This window comes from Agelaius phoeniceus, chromosome 2, assembly GCF_051311805.1.
Source record: "Agelaius phoeniceus isolate bAgePho1 chromosome 2, bAgePho1.hap1, whole genome shotgun sequence".
In the NCBI taxonomy this organism is placed as follows: domain Eukaryota; kingdom Metazoa; phylum Chordata; class Aves; order Passeriformes; family Icteridae; genus Agelaius; species Agelaius phoeniceus.
The window spans coordinates 101,459,050-101,474,125 of NC_135266.1; the positions used below are offsets into that span (position 1 = coordinate 101,459,050).

The window sequence follows — 15,076 nt, forward strand, 5'->3', positions numbered from 1 at the left end:
GTTGTTCAACCAGCTTTCTGTCCCCAGCTTCAGAGACAGACCTTAACTGTGATTTTCTGAGAATGAAATGGTATATCTTTTCTGAGAATGAAATATTAATAGGCATTTTATAATCTTCAAACTATGTCTCTTTTCTTTTTGAGGAAGAGGAAATTAAAACTGCTTTTAAACATGTTTCTATTTCCATTTATATTCCCTGTATGCAATGATACTAAGGTTAGTATTCATTCAGTATCTGTGCATCTAGCTTTATGAAGTAGGTGCCCTGTTGTAAACAGCTGAGCTACCTGAGCAATAGTCACATGCAGAAAATGATTCCTCAGATCAAGGGGGATGAAAACTGCACAGGCTAAGGCAGATCATTTTGGACCTCTCGCATTGGAGCAGACAACAGACTAAAAAGGGCTAAGATAACCTTTTCCAGGAAATTATTCCTACTTTTACTTACAAGATTTTTTTATCTGTATAGTGTGAAGATAACAGTATTAAATCATTCCAACATAAGAACAAAATAATATAATTTAAAAATCAAGTTTGACACAAATGAAAAAGAAATCCTTTTCTCATCTACTCATGTGTGGCAGATGAGAAAGACACAGGTTACCACTGTCTATTTTTGTCCTATTACCATATGATGATGTTAATGACTATATTCCAGACTGCTTGATGCAGAACTACAAATTTGTATATATTTTTTTAGAAGTCTTCTTGTATAAGTGGCCATTTAACTTGTTTTCCTTTCTTTGCAGGAATTCCAGCTTTCAGCTTATTCTTACATAATTTGCCTTATTCTAGATCAGATCGTACTCATGTTCCTCCTGTGCTGTGAAAAGCAGTGTGTTTTTTCATTATTGTTTTGGGTGCTTTTTGTTTTTGTTCCAGCTCCAACTGAAAAACCATTCATTCATACCAAACGAAAAACTGAAAGACCAAGAGTGCCATACACCAGACCTGGTAATGGAGGCATTATTTTAATTTTGTGTTTAATTATTCTTTCCCCAAGTTTCAGGTTTTTGTGCTTCTTAATGGGGTTATTCCTAGCCAGTTTTGTGGTGAAAGAAATGCATTACACTTCAGATGATCACTCCAAAATAAGCCAAAACTGCACTACAAATAATAGTAAGAATATATAATATGTATGTATATATGTAATGTATAATATATATAATGGTATTCCTCTGTCTATTACACATAGCAAATGATGACTGGAATGTAGTAATGTGGGTATTGACAAATTTCAGTGCCTAGGCAGACTGAGTTCTCTGTGATTACTGGTACTCTTGGGTACCCCTCTGTGAACATTTTTTTGTTAATCTTTTCTTGAAATGCAACAGAATTTCTTTACAATGTGCTTGTGCAGTTAGCCACAGACATTGTACTGAAATAAAAATAGCTTTAAAAATAATTATGGAGTGCTGTGTGCTTTCCCATTTTTGGTATAAATGTACAGCAGAAGTTAATAGAGAGATAATTATGTCTGTCAGCATTTGATTGTCAAGATATTCTGCTACTCCATTGTTTGGGACATTTTGCAGGTTTTAGCAAATGCTGCTTTTTTTGGATTACAGATAAATATTCTAAGATTTTTCACATTTTCTCCTTAACAGCAATATATCCGACAACTCCGCAACCAATTTTTACAAAATCTTCTACCACCACTGGTCATTCAAGGGCAACAATGGGTAAATAAGTTTCCTTAACATTAAGATGCAGGTATTTCTCATTTTTCAGTAGAGAAATTTCTAGAGAGCATGCTCCAATGTGGTATTTATGTAACACCATTCCACTATCCTTCATTCTGCTGCCACGTGCATGTACCTTAGGATACAGAGGATTCTCATTTGTATTTGTCAAGTAAAGCAAAAATAGCCTACAGCTTATGTCTGATCAGAAGTCTGTATTTTTCAGATCTCCAACCAGAAGTCAGTGGCTTAATTTTTCTTTTAGAGCAAGAATTTTAGCCCCTAACTCAGCTTATCCTACAGCAGCACACTGCTGGGACTTTTCTGTGTTTTGGCTAGTCGTTTTGTTTCAGGTTCCAGAAAGCCATGGAATTGTTATTGTCTTTTTTTCAGGCATTTGAGGCATGCATTTTCTGTGGGCTAAGTATGGCATTGGATCATGATTCCTGAAGAATACAATAATAATCTTTTTCCTTTTCTTTCAGCTCCAAAAGAAACACTGCTCATTCCTTCCAAATCCAAAACATCTGTTGGGCCAGAAGTACCACAAACTAAACCTGGTAATTTACAGTTTTTAACTTTAGAAGTGTTACTGTGGCACTGCCTTAGTTATATTTCTGCTGTCACTGAGTTTTGTGGTCAACGGGTATGCATAATAAGTAGACAGAATTTTGTCTCATTCTTCAGCTGAGAACTTGTTCATAAATTATATCAAAGTGAATGCCCAAGAATTGGATCAATTTCCATGGAAAGCAGTTGGATGGGTTTAGTAGTCATCAAAAAATCTGAGAAATTTAATTAATATTCATAAAAATGTATTTCTGTGCTTACATTCAAAAAGTTCTTTTGTTTTGGAGATTTTTTTATTCTAAATACATTTGATTCAATTTCTCAAGTACTTTTGAAAATCAGGTTACAGAGTTTCAGTCCAAGATATTTGACATGCTAAGAGTAGAAGTGCCTTCAATACCAGTGATTTTTGCAGTAACCATGGTAGATTCAGGGATGCACATCTATAGTGAAGGGTGGTGATATCTGAGCTCTACCATGAGATGATCAATTTCAATAAAAATTGCTAAGGAGGAAGGAGAAAAATACAGTTAGGTGAGGAGAGACTACATGTCTATAAGAGCAGCTCCTGATCTTTCCTTCTCTCTGATCTAACCTCTCAATTGATAAAATTTTATTCTTAGACAAATAGCTTAATTAATAGTTTAGTAATTTCCCCCCCCATCACTTCTTTCTCCTTGCCCATTTTTTATGGCCAAAGAGATTTCAAGCAGAGACCCTATTCATTCAAGAACTATATTCTATCTATACATTCACCATATGTACCTATATATTACTGTGAACATCAAACTGAACAGTCCAGGAAAAAGATTTCTTTCCTAAATACCTTGTTTTGAAAGGCTGTTCAATAACCAAGTTAGATTCTAAGTCTCAGTTGAATAAGAGCTATTTGCAACCATGCCATATTTAACAAATGCCATCTTTTGGTACCACTACAAATTTAGATTTAGGGAAAGAATTTTAGAGAACAGAATTTAGAGGTTTATTTTTTGCCTTTTAAAAATCACTATAAAATTTATATATAAAAGTCGAAATCATTATAAAGGTGTATATGCAAAACCAATTACTGGTAGGAAAAACTGTAAACAAACATTTACTGTGAAATATAAATGGCACCTTTTAGCAACTGCTCCTTATGTGAGTAAGTAGTTTATTTTCCAGCTTCCATATTTTTACCTTATTTCACCTTATTTTCTTATTTATTGAAAGACAAAGAGCCATGTAGTGTGGGCCTCTGCCTGCCAGTCTGTCCTTTTCATCCAGTAACTTAGAGACCTTTCAATTAATTCATTCAAACTTGAGTGAGATCTGAAAAATAAATACATTACTCATAGCTTCTAGAATTTTTTTTGAGACATGTAAATTAATCAACAAGTATGAGAAAGACCATAGAACTCCAGGTTTAGGGCAAGTGTTCTGAAGTTAGTGGGGGCCCAGCAGAATAGTTGCACTGTCTGGTTGTCAGCATGAAAATACATCCAGACTAATCAGAATGTGCCTGTCTCATGTCTGTTAAAATTGTCCTAGCAGATGTGCAGATAGGTTTTTAGGAAACAATGGAGAGACAGATCCTTCATGAAACCCAGCTTCTTTAATTTGCCTTCTCACAGAACAATGGTTTATTTTTTATAGCTCCAAGGGCAACACACCTGGGATCAATTAACCTTGTAACAGTTCATGTTGTTGATGGGTCCAAAATAACTTTGGGTAATGAGAATATTGCATCAGTTTATTTTTCATCAATCTTTACTTTCTCTGCTTTTGCTATATGGCTAAACCTACACTTTAATCAACAGAAATACTTTCATATATCTTTGTCATGTTCGTTTCTTAGTTACAGTCCAGTGCATGTACAAAATGTTGCTGGTTTTAATTTTCCAGCCATTTTTCTTATTAATGTAATTCTTTATAGAAATAAGTACTACATGTACAAGGCTGAGGAGTCATTGTAAAAAGGCATTGCCTTATCATCTTTTCTGGTTTTGTCTGACTTACTAATAATATATATCTTGCAGACTTGAAAGGTCTTTTGCATGTATAAAAGCATGGTTTTCAGCCAGATTTCTAGCACTGACTCTTTTTTTTATGATTTGCACAGACAGTTTGAATTTCCTTTCCATCTGTGATGTCTTATGTTTAAAAGGAAACCATTTGCATTTGCTAAGCAGTAATATGTCCATTTTCAGTTCCCAATGAAACATACCACATTTCACCCAAGCCCAAAATTGGTCAAGCAACTGAAATTCCTTGGTTTGATACAGGTAATTTTTTAAGATTTTCTTAAGTTGTTGTATTGAGTTTCTGTAGATCTTAAGTAAAATCAGTACAGTTTAATGGTCTGTTCATTATTACCTTTAAAACTGTTTCAAATACATAATATAAACATTTATTTTTCCCCTTATCAAATATTTTAGTTTATTGCTCTGAAAATGGGATTTGCATGGTATTGCCTCAAATATTGAAGATTATGTGAAGTTTTTAAACAGTATTAGAGCTGTGTATTGGATGCTCATATGTATATAGTGTTGCAAACATCGATGTAACCGAGTTCCAACTTTTTCTTACAAAATCAAAATCTGTAAAACTTCCCCAATCTAAATGTTAAAAATGAGTAATATGTTCTGACCTGTATTTTCTCTGATGCTTTGGAGAGGCTGGATTAAGTGTTATGGGTCGAACATTTATTTGTCTTGAATATCAAATAGCCAGCTCTACTTAAAAAAACTGATTTACAGACATTGCTAATTGGGCACAAGATAAGAGTGACTACTGCTTATGCTTTCAGCTTCCAGAGATCCCATAACATCTAGAGTATCAAAACTATTTTGCAAGTGAAAGGCAACAATAAAAAAAGGTTGAGGGTTTCTGATTTCAACCTTGCCGATGACACTGATCTTCAGCTGCCCTGCACAGTGCCTGCATTGAATGCTCCCAGTTGTTTTCTCAGAAATATTTTAATGTTTCATAGTTTTATCTAAGTCTTTGTTTTTGGGGGGTTCAGTTCGGTGTTTTATTTTGAGGTTTTTTGTTTGTTTGTTTTTTACAGAACCTAATTAAATGTCTTAAGGCCATGGATACCTTGCAGAGCTAACTCTGTATCCATATACAGTTGGGTAACTGGCTGTAAATATTTTACATCTTTTTCCTAAACCTACATATGAATGTAACTGGTCAGACTGCATGATGGAGCCATCTGGCCACTAAAGAAACTAGCATTTTCCACATGCATTTTGGATTAGAACTCATAGAGCTCTCATGTGTCCATTTTGCTGTATCACATTGGTGCATGGACCTTTTTGTCTGGCAAATTGCACTGCACTGTCCCTGTTCTGTTACACAGAGCATTGAAACAGGACCTTATTTCTTTTAGCACCTCATAAAACTCGTCTCACTTCTGCAAGACCACAGCCTACGGATAAATCACAGACCAGACCTGGTAATAAATGTTTATTCAGTCTGGGATAGGGAGAAGATTAAATAGTTAATTAATTTTATCTACTCTTAGTGGGATTTTAAGTATTGCTGGGAGGGAAAAAGGGGGATATTTTTCAATCAATAAGTCTAGTGGTAAGGCTATTCCAATCAGAAAAAGAAAAAAGAAATTAAACCAAAACTATGTGTGTCATCACAGCAGGTGTTACTTCTTCTCTAGTGTGGAATTCTTGGCATCACATAGAAGTCCGTTGGGTACTCTTCTCATGGAACTTCTTTCTTTTTTTCTTCTTTTTCCTTTTTTTCTTTTGAAACTCTCTCACAGCTCTTAGTAGAACCACACTACCACCAGTCAGAACAAAAGCACCTGGACTGCCAAAGTGGATCATGCCAACAACAGGTAGAGTTCTGGGTTTGGGGTGGTTTTTTTATAATTTATCAATAAAAGACAGAAATGTGACTTCCCCAAGTCATCTTGAGCCCTGCAAAATATCTCACTGTGTTTTATTCTAGAATCTAATTCCTCAGAGTGCCATGTGTTTCTACTGATCTTGTTATACAATTCCTGAGGGTGATTATGAAATTATATTGGCACTCAGTCTGTGTAAATTTACAGATTTATTACTGTGTGGCTACTCTTTACTAATGTTTTCTGATCTCAGATCCACAATAAGTACTGGAAAATGCTTCATTGAAAAAGATCACCCATTTGTAGGAGTCCAAGTCAGGAGGCTTGGTAGGGAAGCTTAAAGCCAAGTATCTCTCTAGTTACTCCCTATGCCCATGGTGTGTTCACATCAGACCTACTCACACTCAGACCATGCAGTATTTGGACTGTGCAGTATTCAGGCTTGGATACTTCAGCACCACAAAATTCCATGTTGGTCGATGACAGACAACAGTGAGATCTTCAATTTACCTATCCTTAACCAACAGATAACAAATGTCCCTAACCACAAAGATTTATTAAAAGTACAGGTCGTCTTGGGGGAAAAATACTTTGTCCTTTTTCAGTTGGACTTGATTTTTCCATCCAATCAACATAATATTTTCAGTGATAATTCATAATGAATCCATATTTTTTTTATTTCATAGAGCATTGATTTATCACATCAATACAAATAGCATTGGGGATTATTTTTTATACAGCCATTGGTTAATTAAATATATATTTTTGGGATTCTTCACCAACAGTTCAAGTTTAAAATAATAAATAATATAAATAAATAAATAATGTACATACACAAGGCAAACGCTTGGCTGACCACCCACTAAAAGTTCTATTGTCCCATATTATTGCTGGCTCCTGTTATTATTTCTATGCTAGCTAGATTAGGATAGCCTGAGTGATATTCCATCTATTCTAAACATTTTGGCCTGTGTAATGTTTCATTCTGCTATATTTGGCAATTTAATACCTGTTGCTGATCATAGAATGCCTTGAGCTATTCATTCCTGTACATTTTCACAAACCCACCATGTTGTTAGAAATGGTAAAAACTCAGCAGAGATGGATGTATATTTAAATTGAATTAAATTTAACCTGTTTAGAGTATGGCATACATTTCTGTATTACACATGGAGTGAATGCCTTCACTAGAGGTACAAGTTCTTTGACCTTTCATAGTCCTTCTGTTAAATTAAATGAGACCATCAAATTCCAGGACATCAGAGCCAGTTAAAGCATTAATTACCCAATTTCAGTAGTTGTGGGTCAAAAGGTTTTGTTGCTAACTTGCACTGGAAATCACTTTATACAAGTGAGCTTTCTAATGTCTGATTACTGGAATGGGAGAATACACACAGGTATTGTTCAGGAGTGATCACATTATGAAATTATGCACAGGCACACAATTACATTACCCAGCACATTGAGCTTTTCTTTTCCCCTATAGATATAACCTTGGCAGAGGTATTGGTAGGTTATTAAAAACACCAGCAAAAATTAACACATGCTAAGTAAATCAATAGTATAAATATAATAGTAGTAAACTGCTACATGGAGTTTTATGTGCTTACTGCTGGTTTAAGTTGTTAAAGTATTGTTTTAAGCAATCATATTGTAAGTGGCCCTCTTGGTGTGCCCATCATTTGTTATTATTTCCATGCCTTTATAGTAGTGCCTGTTGCCAGGAAGAACTAGAGTTTCATTGTGGTAGATGGTGTCAGAAGTCACCACAAAACTACTAATTACTGGGCATGCTATGTGTACTCACTGGTAAATAAGTACCTTCTTTTAGAATTCTTCTGAAAAATGATACTTCCAGTAGCGGTTTCCATTGTCAAGTTAAATAAGTATATTTTTTCTCTAAGTTAAAGGAACATGCTGTAGATGTCTCTTAGCTAAATTTTAGTGCTGCCAAGTAAGCCCTTTAAGTCAAAGTATCCAAAGTACCAAAGGCCTTTGTTATCTCCTGCCCACTTCTTTGTACCTCCAACCCACAACAGCTCATTGACACATTTCTGTGAGTCTGCACCTTTCTTCTGAGAAGTGTAAGAGAAATCACCAATGAATTTCATACATTTATGTCATCTTGAGAGGGGACTGCAGCTTGTCACAACTTTTCAGTCTGTACTTTTCTTGATGATCAGTAAGTGAAACCCCAAGTCTTCTGTAAGGCAAGTACATCACAGTATTGAGCCAGTGTCTGAGACACAGGGCTGACTGTGCCCACAAAAATAAACTCACACAAAAAGGAATTCAGGTAACCAATTAAAGAAATCTTCTTTATCTCTCCCAAGCAATGTGCAGTTAATTTTCTATTGCAAAAGAATTCCTAAGTCTGCAAAACAGACTTGGGAAAGGACTCTATAAGGATTTTGGAACCCCAAATCCTACCAGCTGAGCAAAGACAAAAAAAATGCCTTTTTCAATATTTTCTGTAGTTGGCTTATCAAAATCCTGAACTTTTGACCTAAGATGATCAGAATTTTTAAGAGGGCTGTTAGGAATATCTCTATATGTGTAACAATATGTTTTCAGACTTACCTTTAGACATTACATCACTTATTCTTGGATATTCCATTATTTGGACACCAGTTTGGATCTTTTAATTCCTTGCTGGACTGTTGATTGTACTCCATTTCATGCTCCTGACTGGGCTTGTTAGCCTCAGTGCAAAGATGTTTCACCCCATGCAGGGAGGGCTTGGCAGCTGCAGGGCCCAGATGATAAGCAGTGGAATTTGTTTTTTCCAGCACCAGCACAAGGGTTTGTGGCTGGTTTCCTGGCAGGCTCCTCAGCCTTCTGGCCAGGTCCAGTGCCAGGTGGTTAACTGCACTGTGGAAAAGAGGCAGGGATTGCTTCCTCATGACTAGCATTCCTTTTAGTTTTTTGTCATGTTTTAGCCTTTTTCTCTAGAATGCCATTTTATTCAGATGGCTTTTCATGTTGGTGTGCCTAACTTATCTTACTGGGTTGTTTTTTAATTTATTCTTAACCATGCAAATACTGCTCCTGATCTACTGAGCTTTCTGACAAATATCAGCAAACGAACTTGGAGCAACATTCCTATTTCCCTTGTGAAAGGGAGGCATACATGGTTTTCATTAAAATTACCATTAACTTTGTGTTCTATTTTCTTTTTATTTACAAACTGTGTGTGTATAGCCAAGTTCCAGAGGAACTCAAGTATAAAGGTATTTCAGTTTATTTTATCAAGGGGAACTTTTTCCATTATTTCCCTTTAAATGATCAACTCTCCTAATAGTATTCCTACAATTAAAGGACATCAGAACCAGGAGAGGTTAGTTTAACATGTTCCAGACCCCGTGAGTGTTTCCAGGAAAAAATATAGAATTAAAAGAAGACACAAAGACATATGCAAGTAATAGGTCTATTCTAAATTCTGGCTAAAAGTTTGGATGAATGTGATAAGTGGTTTTAATAAGCAAGTTACATTAGGTAGAATAAGGCAAATACTATGACAAACACAGGAAACTTTGGTTGTGCAGGTACCTTGTGTGAAAACACAAAGTTTTATGTAACTTGAAATACTCAAAATAGGAGATTTTGTCAACATGAAGGTATTGTGGTTTGAAACTTTGACTTATTTTTCATTACTACTTTACTAATGTCAGAACAGCAGTGCATGTTTCTGAAAAAAAAACAAAATTACTTTTTCCAGCTAGAACATGTGCAATATTTCATTCATTCTCAGCTGACATAACTCAGGAAAGATTATTAATCTAAATTTGATTCTAAGAAGCAGAATAGAGATAGGTTTTCTGTAGAGACTTTAACATGCACAAATAATTTAGACTTGTAATACAAACTTGGGTGATTTAGTGTGAATTAGTCAATGTGGAACCACATTTTGTTGATATGTTCACTTAAAGCTGAGCTGAGAAACTAAACTAAACTATAACTTGCGCTAACTATACCTCATGATGTACAAGATTATTTTTATTTTTTTTAAGGCTGGTGCTGGTCTTCTCATGCTTTTTCTTCCTTGAACATCATTCACATGAAAATCACTCTGGTGCTTTATATATCTGAAGATCTAATTAATCTTTTTAATTACCTGAAGAAAAATTGCAATTATATAAAACCATATGATGTGTTCAGATATTTTAGACATAGGGACCAAGTCACCTGTGTCCATTTCCCAGCTTCCTGCAATCTTACTCCCAGCTTACTTTAATCTTCAGTAAATTATTTCTCATGTATGGACCATGGATTTGTAACGAACATGCAACAAAAATGGTCAAATAGTAAAGTAATTGAAAAATTATCTGCTTCATACCATTAAAATACTAGTGAAATATCAAAACAAATTGAGGTCCAGATCATAAATCTATGAAATCTTTAGCTGAAGTGATTAGATCATGTTGGAACAGGGTTGGAATTTGATAATTATAGTAATATTGAGATTTTTTTTTTTTTAATATGACAAATTTTAGGGGTTTTTGTCTTACATTCTTAGCAAGGGTGCAGGGGGGTTTTCCCACAAATATGATGAAGTTGCAATGCATCTTCTTGCTTTACTGTATATACAGTCTTATAAAGCAAATATACTTACTTTATGTAGAGACAGGATATTAATTTAACATTCTGGCTGTCCTATAAATACCAGCATGTGAAACAGTTGTTCTGTAGCAGGAGTTGTGTTGATCTTTTAATGCCACTTACTCTTTTAAAAATGTGTTTATATAACTTTTAAGTAGGACTTTCTCTTATATACAAACTGGATGTTGTGTGTACTTTGTCTCCCTTACTCCAAACATGGTGAATATATTTGGTCCAGAATTGCTCTAACCATTTAGTATGGAAGATGACCAGAGATCATATAATGGGGAGAAGGAGAACTTTGCAAGAATCAGTGGACATTTTACTCTTTACACTGAAAAACTAGATTGTTCTCTTAACTAATTTTTCCACATATAATCTTGGTTTAACTCATTTGTTACCTCTTCATCTTATTAATTTTCTCTTTCCAAATATACTTTACTTGAGGGATGTTTAAAATTAAACTGCAGACTTTGTAGAACCAGATTACTTTCCACTTACCTGAATAAGAAGATAATGGATATCACCAAGTTATCAGTAAAAACATAGATGAGACACATGTTGGTTTTGCACATGATGCCAGCTGGAGTTTGAAGATATTCAATACACAAGTATACCATGACTTGGTGCCACACTGTAGATACTTATTTTGTGGGGTTTTTTTTTTCACAGATGACTTTTATACACCTGAGGCTACTGCCAGACCAATTGACATGGATGTCAAAAGACCTCCAGAATATGTTGACACCTGGCAAAGGCCAATTTCTGGTAAGGTTAATAAAAGTAAACAATAGAGCAATTTTTAACAGTTGTTATTAAAAATAAAAACACTGCCTTTTCTGCACACACAGCATGTCCACTGAGAAGAAAAAATAATTCATTATCATCCTCATCAATACACATTCTTATGGGTTCAGGATGCTACTAAAAGAGATAAAAATAAGAATAATTTATAGCCACTACTTAGTCACTTACATATGCTTAGTCACTACATATGGTAGAAATTTTCACCACCAGAGCTATATCCTTATGATCTAACAGCTACAATACTGTAAGCACTGATTTTTTTCATGCTAATATTTTCCACATAGCAAAGGAGAATCAGATAAAAACATAACCAACTTCTACTCCCATGTACGAGGAAGTTTCATTGAACATTGGGATTGTTGGGAAAATTAGAACACTAGGCTTGAAGGAAAATAATGTGGAGTAAATCAGGTTACAGGGGTTTTTTACATGTGTAATACAAGACTGGTAAGGTTTACTCTTCTGGCAAGTCTTGCAATCATGTTTTCAAAACAATCAAAATATTTTGACTGAAACATGCATACAACAGGTAAGTACCCTGATGTGTCAAGAATTTCTCTGTTTCATAAGCATAATCAAGAACAAAATTTGCTTTAGCTGTGGTTTTTACTGACATAGAAACTGACTGAAAATGAAATCTTTTTTTTACTCTTGGATTTACTACTCAGCTGCTGATGTTCTTTTTAGGCAGCTTCTTCTTTGATAATATGTTACTGCATTTTAAAGCACTATTTTATAAACTGCTGTGTGTTCCTAATCCCTGTTGGATTTCCTTTGCACCTAATTTACCTCTGCAAAGATAAGAGCCTAGCTTGATGGCCAGGTTCTGATGTTTTATCCTTTTTTAGTTTATTCAGTCTGAACCACTGTACTTTGCAAAGATTAAATCTAGCATGATGTACTATTAGTAGCAGCTGAAGGCAAAGTGTAAGCTCAAAACAAGGATGATACTCTGCACTTTTAGTTACTGAATGGCAGGCAGTGGTGTTTCCTTAAGTAAGTCCAACTTGTTATTTGGAGAGACTTGAAGGATTTTATTCACATAAATTTGAGGGGACATTAATACCAACTTTTACTTGTTTTATGACATTTGATGTTCAAAGTTAAGCTTTTAGAGCTTTGAGGTCAGTCAGTACCTTGAACTGTAGTCGTAAAAGGCAGTTTGGTATGGTTGTGAAATTAGCTACTACTGTTTCATTATTTTCTCATATAACTCTTCATGCAGTCTCATCTCTCTTCATGCAGCCTTAACACGCATATCAAAATTCATGGAATCGTAGAATGGTTTGAGTAAGAAGGAAGGTTTAAAGATCAGAGTTCCACCCCACCTGCCTTGGGAGGGACACCTTCCACCAAGCCAGGTTGCTCCAAGCCCCATCCAACCTGGCCTTGAACAGCGCCAGGGATGGGGCATCCACAATTTTCTGGGCAGCCTATTCCAGTGCCTCACCACCCTCACAGTAAATAATTTCTTCCTAATATCTAGTCTAAACCAACTATGTTCCAGTATATATTATTACCTGTTATAAATTTACCCATTAAACAGTTTAAACTGTCTCTCCTTGTCCTACCACTGCAGGCCCTGTTAGAAACCCTTTCTCCATTTCTCTCACAAGCCCTCTTTAAGTACTGCAAGTTGCACTAAAGTCTCTCTGGAGCCTTCTCTTCTCCTCATTAAACAACCCCAGCTCTCTGAGTTTCTTCACAGCAGAACAGCTCCAGCCCTCTGATGGGTTTTGTGGCCCTTCCATGGACTTGTTCTAACAGGTCCATGTTGTTGTTTTACTGGAGACCCCAGAGCTGGATGCAGCACTCCAGCAGAGGGGTAGAATCACCTCCCTCACCCTGCTGGCCATGCTTCTGCTGGTGCAGCCCAGGATACAAATGGCTTTCTGGGCTGGAAGCCCACATTGCTGGTTTGTCTCTAGTTTTTCACCCACCAGTATCCTCAAGTCCATACCTGCAGAGCAGGGCTGTTTATAATCTCTCATCTAGCCAGTGCTGGGACTGGTGATTGCCCCCAATCCAGGAGCTGGATTTTGTGCTTGGCTGTGATGGACTTCAGGAAGTTTGCATTGGCCACTGCTCGACCTGCCAGGGTTGTCTGGATGGGATCCTTCCCTCCAATGTTCACTGCACAACCAGCTTGGTATCATCTACAGAATTGCTGAGGGTGCACTCCTTCCCATTTTCTATGCCACCAATAAAGATGTCTGCCCTAAGAGGCTGCTCATCCTTCTCTTTCATCAAGAATGTCTCACTTAAGGACTCCCAGTCCATAAAGAAGCCTAGAGATTAATCAAATAAGAACATTTCATCATGTTGTTGTCCTTATAAGAATCTACACTCACGAAATCCCTAAATCTTGTGCATCCTAGTTTACAAGTTCAGTCTCCACACACTGGTAATTAGATTTTGTAGCATCATCAACCAGCACCCAAATCATTGTCTGAAGTAGCAGAAGGGAAAAGTAGGAATTCTTGTTTTTCCAGAGTACACTACAGTAGATTCAATTGTGACCCAGTACTCTGAATGCAATGTTTTAGTTTGCCTGCAAACTGTAGTTGTAGTTGTGCTGCTCAGAAAATATGATAGAAACCACTGGCAAGTCAATACTTGCACATTTTTACTTCATAAATACCTTGGACAATCCATTCTCTAATTATGGTCAGGGAGAAAAGTAATGATGAATACTACTATATAATAATATCTAGGTTATGGTGACATATATAAAAAAAATTATTCTATTTTTTCTGGCCTTAAGCATATTTTTTTCATCTCTATCTGGAAATTAGGACTTACTATGAAACTTAAAAATGCTATTTTCAAAACCACTACATCCTCCTAAATTAGATAGAGCATTATTTTCTGTCTTGATCTGAGCGATTTAAAAAAAAATAAATCAACTGTTTTATAAGTGACTACAAGAGTCCAAAAAGGAAAAGGGAAGAGAGAGAGATGGAGATATTCCTGGTTGTATATTGTAAGTAGTGCCAAAAAAGCTCTCCTAAATGAGTCTTTGGATCTGCTCCCTTCTCGCCCACAGTCTCTCTATTTATAGGGTGAGCCAAGGACTGATACACAGGACCTGAGGTACCTTATGGAGCCAGTAATTCAGTATCAGGCAACTTGCAGAGTTGTTGACATTGGCAGCCTTATGAGGATTATACTACTCTTGAGGATTTTCTCCTTTTAGGTACAAAAAGGCTTTTGTTACATAAATGTGTTGCACATATCTCCTGGATTTTCTTAAGGAAAGAAGGGCAAAGGTGAATAGTGGAACAAAAATCTTTGCCTTTCCTTTGCATAATAAAATCCTTCATAATTGTCTGGAAAATACAGTAAAAGGATTTGTAAGTATGAATTAAGGGGCTTAGGTTTTCCTTTTAGACCTCACTGTCAAAAGAAATTATCAGATAAATGTAATGGGTACTGGCTGGAGCTGCACATTGAAATAACCAAGTTGGGTGCTTCAGAAATTTCAACAACAGTAATTGTCTTTAGCCATGTCATTGTATGAGGTGACAGTAACTTTTTTCAGTTTTGAATGACATAGAATAAACTGTTCCTAATGATA

The 15,076-nt window shown here is 35.8% G+C and overlaps 1 protein-coding gene across 17 annotated transcripts in view; it reads left to right on the forward strand.

The window, feature by feature from the left end:
- Positions 1–15,076, forward strand: part of ABI3BP (ABI family member 3 binding protein) — a 136,957-nt gene that overhangs the window by 95,517 nt on the left and 26,364 nt on the right. For 14 of the 17 annotated variants that reach the window (XM_077174416.1, XM_077174418.1, XM_077174420.1 and 11 more), the window contains 8 exons: positions 883–954; positions 1,608–1,682; positions 2,168–2,242; positions 3,885–3,959; positions 4,439–4,513; positions 5,623–5,688; positions 6,010–6,084; positions 11,365–11,460. In XM_077174416.1, the coding sequence (XP_077030531.1) occupies positions 883–954; positions 1,608–1,682; positions 2,168–2,242; positions 3,885–3,959; positions 4,439–4,513; positions 5,623–5,688; positions 6,010–6,084; positions 11,365–11,460 (609 nt within the window). The remainder of the gene's footprint in view (positions 1–882; positions 955–1,607; positions 1,683–2,167; positions 2,243–3,884; positions 3,960–4,438; positions 4,514–5,622; positions 5,689–6,009; positions 6,085–11,364; positions 11,461–15,076) is intronic. The other 3 variants (XM_077174422.1, XM_077174428.1, XM_077174429.1) reach the window with 3 other exon arrangements.